The 12,920-nt window shown below is 42.6% G+C and overlaps 1 protein-coding gene across 1 annotated transcript in view; it reads right to left on the bottom strand.

Annotated features, from left to right (window-relative positions):
* The window catches only part of LOC107287123 (acetolactate synthase-like protein), a 41,612-nt gene extending 29,668 nt beyond the window's left edge, over positions 1-11,944 (bottom strand). Inside the window, exons 1-6 of the mRNA XM_029284064.1 lie at positions 11,918-11,944; positions 9,441-9,607; positions 8,964-9,165; positions 8,760-8,887; positions 8,370-8,508; positions 6,944-7,055 (exon numbers count right to left, since the gene is read on the bottom strand). Of these exons, the coding sequence (XP_029139897.1) occupies positions 6,944-7,055; positions 8,370-8,508; positions 8,760-8,887; positions 8,964-9,165; positions 9,441-9,566 (707 nt within the window). The 5' untranslated portion in view covers positions 9,567-9,607; positions 11,918-11,944. The remainder of the gene's footprint in view (positions 1-6,943; positions 7,056-8,369; positions 8,509-8,759; positions 8,888-8,963; positions 9,166-9,440; positions 9,608-11,917) is intronic.
* Between the last annotated feature and the right edge of the window lie 976 nt (positions 11,945-12,920).

The following is a 12,920-nucleotide window of genomic DNA, read 5'->3' on the forward strand; positions in this document are numbered from 1 at the left end:
ATCTGTTATTACAAACTGCTGCTGCTTTGACCTTGGCTGTGCTATGCTAAGATAATGTAGTTATTCACAGGCATTCCTCCCCCCTCATCTGGCCCGCAATGCCTGCTTTTGCTCTTGAGGCAATATGTAGACTAAATAGATATGTTTGCTTCTTCACTTATGTCAAGCAATAACATCCAATGTTAGCAGACTTGACATCATTATTAAATTTATCAATAAATTTTTAGCTTATACATATCTTAATTACATTCAATCTTCATAAACAATCCATATCCTGTTATTAATTTTTACCCGATTTTTAGTTTCTCATCAATATTCCAATTTAACCTTTGATATTTATAATTTTCAAGCCTTAGGTAACCAAGACTTCCCTTATCTCAATTCATAACAAAATCTAATATCCAAAATATACATTTTAGTCCTTATTTTCAACTAATTTCCAAGTATTTTAAATCTAATGACCAGAATTCCCCTTATCTCAATTTCTCCCTTTAACCCTCTAATTAATAATATGCAATCCCCTCTAATAGGTCAAGACCCAAATTTTCTTCAACCTTATTCTGGCTTTCTTCCTTTGCTAACTAGGCTTCCATATCAGTGCTTTTAGATCGTCAAATAGATCTCCCTCTATTATTATATATGTTATTTGAAATAAAGGAGACTGTTTAATTGCCATTTTTTTGGAAGGACTAGCCCATTTGTATTCATTAGGTTGTCTCCCTGTTACTCCAATTCCCCATGCTTGGCCTGATATGTTTGTCTTCCATTCAAATTGTTCTTCTTTCTCAAATTTCTTCTGATTTATAAAGAAAGTCATTTGCATTTTCAGTATTGTCACTTCCTTTTCTGGATTTTCCATCAGCTGCATTTGTTGGTCAATTAAGTCCTCTGTCTTAATATTTGATTGTCCCACTTCTTCTGTTATCTTCTGCATTGTTGGTTCTTTGGTTGTAGTCAAAGTTTGGGTTTGTGCATCTAAGCTGGCATCTTGATCTTTTATGTTAGATCTTATTTTATCACAAGCTAAAAGAATGGTTTCATGTATTGCTTTCAACATGGAAAGGATCTTTTCCTGGTCTTCATCCATATCTTTCACGTGTTTATAAATAGTCTTTCTAGTAGAAAGACTTGTTTGTCAAGTAAGATTTTATAATCCAAGGTATTTCAACATCTCATATAGTGACCAATATTCCTCAAATAAAGAGATAGGAAAGCAGTTTCCCATGTATAACTCTAAGAGTCAGTAAAGGTTTACATTCACAGTTCAAGTAGGCCAGTTATGCCGCCCAGCTGTTCTCTTACAGCTAAGTCTCTTACAGGTGGTGCCAAGGTCAGAAAAATCTTATCTAAGGTCTGGGCTTCGAGCCAAGTCTCTTTTAAGAAATAACAAGTTGTAGTACCAAACTTCGCTACAAGATGTCACCGATGCCATTTAAGGTTTTTTGAGTCCAAAATTTTTATAGTCCTTTTTCCAATTTTCCTTTTTGTACATAAAAACAAGAGTCTCCAATAAAAATAGGAAATTTTTTGGTCCCTAAGTTTCAGGAACATATAAATCCAATTAGATTAAAGTTGTTCTTTTAATGCTTTAAAAGACGCAGCTATTCTTAGAGGGTGGGCTAGAAATTCCTTCCCTCTCTCCTCACAGGGGGAAAGATACTTCAGACAGCTTTTACAGGAAGAGAAAGTATTTAGGGTAAAGAGAAGAGCAGATCTCACCCAGTTTCATCCGCGTTGCTTTCAAAGTGCTTGGTGGTGAGTTTGACTTCGGCTGTCTGCAGCCTAGTGACGAGCCATATTACTATGGCTGGTCTTTCCTCTGCCAGTTTGGAGGGTTGCCCCAGATCAAATGGAAGGGCTACTGCCCTCCTTGCTCGTCACCCCTATAGGGTGACTTTCAACCCTTTCCAGGGTCCCCAGTGGAGCGAAAATGGACGCGGAAGACGGAGCTCGCCTTCTAGACGTCCACAGCGGCAAACCGGAAGACTTGGTTACCTAAGGCTTGAAAATTATAAATATCAAAGGTTAAATTGGAATATTGATGAGAAACTAAAAATTGGGTAAAAATTAATAATAGGATGTGGATTGTTTATGAAGATTGAATGTAATTAAGATATGTATATGCTAAAAATGTATTGATAAACGTAATAATGTTTTATTGAGTTGATATAATAAGAACTGTACTAGCTTGAATATGAGATAGTAAATGTTAAGGGGAAAAGAGAAGAAATATTTGATGTGGCAATTTGAGATTTGTACTAAAGATTTTGTTATCAAACTATTGATTAACCCAGTCACCATGTTGCTTTTTAAATACCTAAATGTAAAATTTGAAAATTAATAAAGTATTATTAAAAACAAAACAAAACACAAGGCCCGCGGGCCGGATCCAGCCCACAATTGGCCAATATTTGGCCCCTGGGGATGCCCCGGAGATGGCAAGGGACTGGCCCCTGCCCTGGCCAGCCTGGCAGACCCCAAGGTGCGCACACAGGAGGCGGTGAGCACACGGGGCTGATGGCATACAGCAGCAGGGGCTACGTAGACCGCTGTGAATACTGGGCTGAACCTCCAGCAGCAGTGCTGCAACGGCACCAGCAGCAGGTGGAGTTGGGGGGGGCACGATACAGACCGCCGGACACGCCTAGTCTGTCCCATCTCTTTTTGGAGAGCAGGTCACCACTGGTCATCTCCTTAGCCCCCTTGAGGGTCTTGCCCTTGGCCCGTGGGTGGAGCACATTCCCCTTGTGCACCTCGGTACCTGCCGCGGCCACCAGCCGCTTGCGCAGGTCCATTAGGCTGCTGCGCACAGCTGCAGGCCCACCCAGCACGAAGGAGGTGAAGTGGTTGGCTAGGAAGCCCCGAGTAGAGGTGGTAGAGCACGCCCAGGGCCAGCAGCCAAAAGACCACCCTGAGTGGGAAAAGCTGGATCCCCATCGCCATCATGGCTGTCCAGGCCCAGCTGAGATGGGGGGAGAGGCACGCAATCCTAGCTGGGACTGGGGGCCATGGTGCCAACAGGGATCCAACTTTCCCCGCTCAGGGTGACTTTTTGCTTGCTGGGCGTGCTCTACCACCTCTACTCGAGCTTGCTAGCTGGCCGTTTCACCTCTTTTGTGCTGGGTGGGCTAGGCACTCTGGGCAGAGGTGGCGGTCTAATGAACCTACGCGAGCTGCTGGCAGCAGCCCAAGGCGGGGCCAAAGTGCATCGGATGCGCAAGGGGAACAGGCTCCACGTGCAGGCCAAGGGCAAGATCTGTGAGGGGGCTGAGGAGATGACCAGCAGTGACCTGCTCTCCAACCACAAGCAAAAACAGATGGGATGGAGTAGGTGCGTCCAGCGGTCTGCATCATGTGCCTCCCCCTCCCCTACTATGCCTGATGCTGGAGGGCTGGCCCAGTATTTGCAGCGGGCTGCGGAGCCCCAGAGTGTGCCAGTCGAGGGGCCAGCAGGCTATGGCTGCTGACAGACACCATCGGCCCCCATGTGGGGGTTGCCGATGGTGTCAGGCAGCAGCGATCTTTCATGAGAAGTTGGAATTGATTGACCTTTTTCCCCCCCAAAAAACATCCTGTTTCCTTGCATGCGGCGGCGGTGGATTGCAAAGGAGAAACAGCACGAGGCTGGGAGTCAGGTAAGGAAAGAAAGGCAATTTCTGGGGGGAGCGAGGATTTCTTTCCTTACCTGTTCCACTTGTTCTGAGGCCGCTTACCACTCAAACCACGTTGCTCTTGCCAATGGCCTGACTGCCCACTTCAACGCCCTACCTCCCCGAACTTCCGGCGCTCCACTTGCTGCTTTGGTCGGCTTGCCGGCCCCCACCTCAACACCCTGCCCACTGCTGCCCAGCACCGCCTCCCCGGGGCTGCAGGGGCTGGCCTGGCATGGGAAGGGCACGCGCCCCACCCTCCCACCACCATGCAGGGTAAGGTTGCCACACCTGCCCCCGCCCAGATACCTTCCCCTCCTCCAAGAGTTTTTTTACTAACCTGCCTTTCAACTGCATTCCATTTCTCCATTTCCTTCTCAGCCTTCGCCGCGTGTTTGTGGGACTATCAGTAAAAAAAAAAGTTCCATCAGACTTTCTAACTTCTTGAGATCTCGTGAGAAATTAGAAAATCTGATGGAACTTTTTTTTTTTTTTTACTAATAGTCCCACAAACACACGCCGAAGGCTGAGAAGCGAATGGAGAAACGGAATGCAGCTGAAAGGCAGGTTAGTAAAAAAAATGCTTGGGGGATGTTGTGATTCCGTGCCAGCCTGTGTTGGGTTGTCGACTCAGACTCCTTAGACTCCTCCTCCACCTCCTCCGACAACTCCCCGGTAGTCCCAGTCTCCCTCCGAGACTACTTAATGTTCTGAGTGCCGAACTACTTCTCGGACCGGGGAGGTCAGCACAAAGACTACTTCGAGTCGACACACTCCTCGTCCTCAGTCATTCGGAAGGCTCACACCTGGATGAGCTGGTTGATGCTCGCAGACGTCGTCAAGTAGCAAGGAAAAAACAACAACAGTCTATGCGACTACTCGAGAGTAAAAAAAGAAGGCAATGAAAGGCAACGCCCTGGAACTGCTGTATAAAAAGGGGAGTTGTGGGCGTTGCTGGAGGCAACCGTTTGCAAAGTGCTTCTTGGAATCCTGGTCTGTTCATCTTGTTTGCAACGTGTTCCTGTGGACTATTTCCTTCCTTTGGACTTGAGGTTTGCTGTTTGTGTTTTGGACTTATTGACAGGATGGTCACCCAAATAAAAGGGATTTTGTTTTGTTTTAAAGTTTCCAGCCTATTGTATCAGCAGGGGTTTGGTCCTTGTGCCTCTAACAAGGACGGCAATAGGCTGGGATAGAACAGGGGAGACGAGGGCATCTGGGCAGGGGTAGGCGCGGCAACCTTACCCTGCACAGCTTCGGCAGGTGTCTGGCAGGGGGAAGGAAGCAACTGGTCTACCACCATGCAAGCGCCGCTGCGTTGCTTCCCCAGCCCATGCACAGGCCCCGCCCCACCCTTTGCATGGAGCGCCCTGCTCCCGCTGCTCTGCTCAACCCCCACGCATGGAGCACCCTACTGCTGCCCCACCCCCCGCACGGAGTGCTTTGCTCCTGCCGCCCCACCCCCGCATGGAGCGCCTTATTCCCGCCGCTCCCCCCCACCCCAACACGGCACCTTCTTTCCAGCTCCGACACGTCACTTCCTCCGCCACTGTGTGGGACTAAAAATAAAGTTCAATCAATCAATTCCAACTTTGTGAGATCTTTTTTTTTCCCGCGAGAAGTTGAAATTGATTGAACTTTTCTTTTTTTTTGCACACGGCAATGGAGGCCTAAAGCGAAAAAGTTTTATAAAACCCAGCTTAAAAAGCCACTTGCCCGGGGAGATTTTTATGCAGGTTGCTCATGGACAGGACTGAAAGCCTAGGACTGGGGCAATGGTGCGTATGCCCACAGAGAGGGCTCTACGTGCCGCTTGTGGCACGCGTGCCATAGGTTCGCCACCACGGGTATAGAGCAGGGGGTTGGATTAAAAGACCTCTAAGGTCCCTTGCAACTCTGTTATTTTGTTATTCTGTTAAATATTCTATTGGGAAGAAACAGTCAAGAATCTATTATTAAATAACAGGGAGAGATTCTCAGTATAAGATATACAACATATATAAAAAAGATTTAGATTATAAAACATAAAATCAGAATGCAGGGATCATATAAGGCCATACAGCAAATACTTGGCCTAAAGGAGAGAATCGACAGTAATAATAAGACAGCAATAATTATTCTTTGCAAGATTAGGAACCATGTAAATATAGTGAGCTAAGATTTATTACAAAAGTGCTTTTGGTGCTTACACCAAATTCTGATTTAAAGTTATAGACCAACAGCCAGCACCCTGAAAATAACCTGGAAATTAATTTGATTCATCTGCAACTGGAACAAAATAGCTGTTGCATGCTCAGCTTCTGCACCTATTGGAATTTTGAATCTAGCCTACTATAGGTTACCTTAGAACAGACCACAAAAATCTAATTTAGAAATGATTAAAAAATGGTTTATTGATTAGAACTAATTATTTCAAATAACTTCAGCTGGCACATTGTCACTACTGTCAACCAGGGATGCTTGGTTGATTAGATCAAAAGTTGCTTTAGAGATGGTATTGGTTTCTTAAAGCTGCAAATTTCCCTGGGCTCAGTCACCATGTTATCCCAGAAAAATATGCCTTTGAATTAATTGGATACAAATAGCATCTCACACAGAACAGTTGAAAAAAAATTCCAAAGTAAGAAAAATAGGAAACATGCAGAACTGTTATTTCTGCAATTTAGAGAAATATGTTGCATTTAAGTATGCACTGCAAGATGGTTCTGTAGAAATACTCAGCCAAATTTAGAAATTGTCCTATGAAAAAGAAGAGTTAACAAGAGAAATCTTTCAAATGTTATGCTTGTTTTAGTTTAGAGCAGGAATCCCCAACCTGAGGCTTGGCAGCCTGGCTAGGGGGAAAAGAAGGAACTGGGCTGTGTGAGTAGCGGGCCGATGCGCACGGAGCCCTTGCACAAATAGTGGGCTGGTGCAAGTTGAACTGTGAGTGCTCTGGCCAGCCACTCACACAGCCCAATTCTCTAGACCCCTGGTGTAGAGAGGTTCTCAGGAAAATCTAATTTTAAAAAAATCTAAGAAAAATAATCTAGGATACCTGGAATTGTCCTAGTCCTTTTTCATACTTTCCCTGGACAATCAGAAACAAAATCTAGAAATGATCAGAGTGTTTATTGTGTATAGAGGCACACACGTATATGACAAAAAATATTCCATAGCAGCATCCAATGCACATATTAATGAACTTCCCCTTGGTTTTCTGTAGTGCAACAATCTATCTTTGGGTTTTCATTGAGCCAACTGACCCATTAAAACCTTTCCTGATAGCAAAGGGATAACAACTCACAACTCACCAGTTCACGACCTTTCCTTTCAGGCTCTTGGGAAAAACATTCCTAAGTATCTCTCTCTCAACCAAATAATAAGGATACAGAATATCCAAAGGAAACTCCACAAACACAGGGCCTATAAGAATAACAAAGGTTTTAGTGGAAGATAAAATGTTAAAGAAAAATCTGTAGTTAAATTAATAACCGTATCTTATATGGCACTATTATGTCTTATAGTCACCTGACCATGAACTGGGTGGTAAACAAACAATCCATTTTACCATTTCAACATGCTAGAAAAATATGGTTTCTCCGAGACCATTCAATGACCATTCATTCCTACTCTTTAAACAATTTACCAACTGTCACATACTGTTCTAAAAATTATCACTGATGGAATATTTCATTTTTTGCTCTCAATTGTAAGAACCGTCAATATTATTATTAATACAGAAAATGCAATTTTAGTATCCTCTGTGAAGCAAGATGACAAAATAAAGCTATTAAATTGATCAAACAGTAAAACATACTTTAATTTCTTCAGTATTTAAAATCTTTTGATCATTGGATCAGACAATTGCACATCCAATCTTTATTATTTGTTACCAAGCAAACAAGACATTTATAACCACATTGTTTTTTTCATATTAATAAGACTCTTTTCAAAGATGGAACATCTTTTATCTTCAGAAAACATTAAGTAAGTACATTTCCCTGCCAAGCATGATTATTCTTATCACAAAACTACTAAAACATTTGACTTCCATTGGACAATTTTCACCAATATTATAAATGCTCAAAGGCTGGAGACCAAACAGTAGTTGCCTAATACCTCCAAATCCCAAAAAATTCAAAAATGTTAGTTTTGAAAGTGGGAATTCTCTGTTGGGTAGCTGTGGTGTTTCCCTGTATCTATCTAAGGCATGGCATAAAGTTTCTGAAGCCATTTTACAACAGAAGGGAGGGAATATTGTCTTGTAACCAAACTTCAATGTACCAAAGAAAGGTAATCTCCTCCCAAATACGTAAATGTTGAGAATCTACTTCTGAGGATTAGATAGGAAGATTAAGAACCAAGAAGATGTGTGAAAGGTGTGCTGCTATCTTCAGACCCAGTTGTTTTTCAAATGTTGAGCAAACACACTGCTGAGAGCGGCTACTATTCAGAAATAAAGTGTTATGCTAAAATAAAAGAAGTGTCTCTTCTAATTGCTTCCAAGTTGCTATGGATAAGTTCTTGAAATTCCATTTTGCTTTAGCTTGCATATAACAATGGTACTGGCCCAAGGGAAAGACTTCCTGATTTTCAAGAACAAAGCAAAAAGCAATCTAAATCAAACATCCTAGCCTATTCCAGCAATCACTCCTACCAAGCTGCCCCTCTGCTCAGAAACTGTAATTATGGGCAAGCAGGCCAGATTAATTCCAAGTCTGTAGAACAAGGACATACCTGGAGTGTTACATTGGGCAACTGCAATTGCTTTTCGCAGCACAGGAGCAATATCTTTGACAGTGTTCACTGAAGCACAGAATTTGCAGAGTGGCTTGAATAGAGATAATTGATCAATATCTTGGAGAGCTCCTCGGCCCTGAGAAGAGGAAGAATGGAAAGAAAAAACTGAAAGCCCACTCTTATACTCATCCCACATAGAAATAGCTGATTTTACCATCAGGTACACAAATATTTATAAAAAGTGGCTTGTTTACCATACAGATGCTGTGAAAAGCTAATTTAGGTTTGGGAGAAAGCCCGTGTATCTCACAAAACAAATCAGCAATATTAGCAAATTGCACCTTTGTTCTTTTTCAAACTTCAGAGCCAGTGGCTGGAGCAGCCTACCTTTTGCAATGTGCCTGTTGCCCCTCCAATCAACAACACGGGAGATTCTGCCATTTGGGCATTTTTCATAGCTGTCACAGTATTTGTTACTCCAGGTCCTGCTGTCACTGCAGCAACTCCCACTGTTCCTGCAACAGAAAAATTCAAAGTGTCATTGGGTCTGTGAATTCCTCCCACAGAAAATAAAGTAGTACAAAGCAATACCTGAGAGCCTGGCCACTGCATCTGCTGCAAATACAGCAGTCACTTCATGCCTTGTGTCCACAACACGAATGCCCAATTTCTCACTAGCCACCAAAATGGGGGAGATGTGTCCACCCACCAGCGTGAATAAGTAGCGCACACCATGAGCTTTCAGCACCTCTGCCACTATCTCCCCACCGTGCCGGGTACTTTTAGGGTCCACCTAGAAAGGATAAGGACACCTGTTGATGCTATTTTACAGAAGTCATACAACAAAAATCTGGTTGCCACAAATCTAATACATAGCCAGAGGAATGAACTGCAGGTATATAAAAACTAGGGATAGTTTTAAATTTTTACTTTCTCTTAAAAGCTACCTGCTAAAAATATTTCATTATCTGAATAATTTTTCCAAGAATACTGCCTCCACTGAGAATGCAATGGATACATATGATTCCAGTTGTTTTATTTTACAATTCTGTTATAAAATGGCTTTACCTGATGCCAGAATTGATAAATCAGTCCTAGTTTGTGCACCAGCCCAAGAACAGTTACTGTAAAAGTTCCCAACAGTGCCAGCACCCATATTGAAGAACTTTCTAGGCCTAAGGTTTCAGCCACCATCGTGAGATTTATTAAACATCAGCTAGAGATACACTTCAGTTCTGAAAAAGGAAACAGACACAAAAGTGGGATTCCATTAGCTATATATTTCAGGCACCTATCACCCATGCAGCAGATTTTTAAACCATACTAACATTATAACTGTAGTTTATTTCAGATGCTATTCGAATTATTACAAAAATCTATATAAATAAAAATGTAAATGTTCATTTGTTCAAAATCTTAAATGTCCGAAAGTTCTTCACCGATTGCTTTGAAACTTTGACACAACGTTGCATTCGAATATGCGCGTGTTTTTATATACCTATATTATATAGATGTCACACCTGTGACAGGTAAAAACATGCTTTTTTGAAAAACAGCGCCATCTGTTGGACATAAAAGCAACACACACTTTTACCAGACTGAGCCACAGCAACGCGTGGCTGGGTACAGCTAGTAAACAAATATAACTGTAAATAATGCTATTAAAATATAATTTAATAACACTTTCTCTAAGATAGCCTGGATTGTACTAAAATGGCAGCAAGTAACTTCTAGCATAACTTGCTGAATTGCTTTAAGTCACAATGGAATACTGTGGGGAGAGTAGAAATAACATAGATTTAAGAAAGGAAGCAGCATGCATTTGTGAAGGTGGTAAAGCAAAGGTGGCATTCTTGATCAGAGAGCAGTAGAGAAGAAGAGAAAGGATCAACAGCCACTTGAATACATTTAGGTATTTGAAAATGAAACCTGGGAGGAAGAACACTATACTGCCAGAAGCTTTAGACAACAGTACAACAACAAAATTTAAAATATTCAATTTGAAATAACCTGTTCAATATTTAACAGTTGATCTTCCGTTCTATTTAATTCTCTCTAATCACTAAGAAATCATTATGAATTGCAATGTAGTATATGTCTTGACATAAAGAGGGAAGACTAATGGTTTACTTGATCCCAGAAGCTGAAAGGCGGGATGAGGGAAATATATGGTACATATTGCTTAACTAGGGAAATCAAGATTTTCTAAAGTGAGAAAAAAATAAGACAGCAATAATGAGAAAGTGGCCAACTCCCAAGCCTTGCAGAGATCCAAGTTAACAATTTCTCATTTTTTCCTAGGTGCAATTTGTGACTTAGCTTGATCAGCATTTTGTTTCTAAAATGGCTACCCCAATATGTGAAACCCTCAAGAGCACAATTAGCCTTGAAAGCCTTTCTGCTTCTGATACTGGAAGCAGTATAGTCATGTATAACTTTTTCTGCCATGAATCTGTCTTGTTTTGTTAGAAGCAATTAAAATCTCATTACATTTTTGGTAGCAAACCTAGGAAAAATATAAAATTAAACACTATAGGAACTTAGAGTAGGGAATGGAGGAAAATAATCATATAAGCCAAAACTTTGTGTTCACTTAGGTATACCAAATTTGAGAAATTATTTAATGCTTTTCAATTACAACTCATATTATTCAGAACTCAAATTTTTTTTCAATAGGCACAAAATGAGTTAATGGTGGTCTCTCGGTCTGTTAATGTTAGCAGCATTTCTCCTTAACCTTAAGAAAATAGTATGCTAATTTCAATTCTTGAAAATATTTTTAAAGTGTGGGGAAATTACTTGGGGTATGAATAATGCCCAAATGAAGAGGAAATAGCCACCCTGCTGAAAGTAGATTATTCCAGCCATTGGTCTCTAGTGAAATTTGCGCCTAAAAGTTAATATGAATTACTATATTGTATCCTTAAACTACACTTCCTATACAGCAAATCTAGAATTAAAAGTTGGTATTCTCAAACAAATAAACATTCATAAATTATCAGTCATAAATCAGTAATAAATTCATCTATGAATGGCCACTGCCATTGAGCATGTAAATCCACTCCAATCATAGTTTTTTAAAGTGGGAGATACATGTCAACTTGCCCAGAAGAAAGCTCATTCTACTTTTTCTCACCACCACCCCCCGGCCAATCTCTCTCCGCGGAATTGGCTGCCTGCCTAGAAGCTCAACTTATAAAATCGATCCACATTTCTCCGACCAGTCTTTCGGGGAACATCCTCTGGTGGAAAAGCTGCAGGACTGTGAAAGGCAGGGAAGCAGTTGGCACCATGCTTCTCTGCAAAGAGTGGCAAGTTCACCGCCGAAGGAATGGAAAAACGCCCAGATCGCAGGCCCCAAACCGGCAGAGGAGGACATTCGCGGAGATGCAAATTCCACTGCGGTATTGACTATGGAATTCAGACTCTTAAATGTCTGCCACGCCAACTACCAAAGTCCAAGGGTGGCTTTCCCTCCATCCTCCCGTCTCCACTCCAGCACCCGATTCTGGAAAAGTGAGTGACCTTCAGAGCCTTCAACTTACCCGAGCCAGGAACGACGGAAGCTGGGGAAAGCAGGCAGCGGACAGCTGGCGGAGGAATGGGAGGTGGCGGGCGGGTTCGCTGTGCGGGTAAAGGCGTGAGGCCGGCACCGCCTCCTCCGGCGCACGCCCCTTTCGTCCCGCCGGCGCCAAGAGCTGTGGAAAGAACAGGCAACTTGATTGGGAAGTATTGCTGCCATTCATCGACTCAAGTGCCGACCGGTTTTGCACGCCGTTTCTCCGCCTCTGGAAGGTCGGCTGCGGTCTCTTGCCCGGCCGGGATCTCTCACACAGAAAACAGAGCGGCCATGGGCCACTGAAAATCCAGATATTTCTGGCCTCGAGAAATAAAAATCACACAACATCCCCCCCCCCACGGCAGGAAGCGCAAGGCCTCAAATCAGGCCCGATCATCACTCTGGCCTCAAATGGCTGCAACAGGCGCCTTCGTGCAGCACGCTTTGCGCGTCTTTCAGTTCGTAGCTTAAGCAAAGCGTAGCTCACCTTGGTATGCAGGGTATGCTTGGCCCGACCGTATTGTAGCCACCTGCTCTGAGGGCCGTTGAGGTGGTCGGTGCACGGAATAAAGTCCGCAGCGAGGGCTTCCGGGGTCACGTGAAAAACCTACCTCCCCCCCCCCCCCGCAATCCTCGACAGGCAGTTAGGATGGGAATAAAAGCAGCTGAGAGTGTTACGCTTTCGTCAAGACTAAAATATTTATTATGACCTAAGATTATGTGGACTATAATTTGCTGTTTTATCGGAAATAGGTATTAAGAAAAGATTACAAGTAAACATTTTTCATAGGTGTGGGAAGTTAACCCAGAGAAGGAAATATTAAAAAGGCAGAAAGAAAGATTGTTCACCAAAAGGATTTTTAAAAGCATTTTCTGAAAAGCAGAAACCAAACCTGGCCTCATCTCTTTGCCCAGGGCAGTAGTTAGTCTTATACATATGCAGATGTGGAACCATCAGGAAGTTTGGAGCCAGGGATCTCAAGACAAAA

The sequence above is a fragment of the Protobothrops mucrosquamatus genome, unplaced genomic scaffold (assembly GCF_001527695.2).
Source record: "Protobothrops mucrosquamatus isolate PMUCROS unplaced genomic scaffold, P.Mucros_1.0 scaffold352, whole genome shotgun sequence".
Taxonomy (NCBI): Eukaryota; Metazoa; Chordata; class Lepidosauria; order Squamata; family Viperidae; genus Protobothrops; species Protobothrops mucrosquamatus.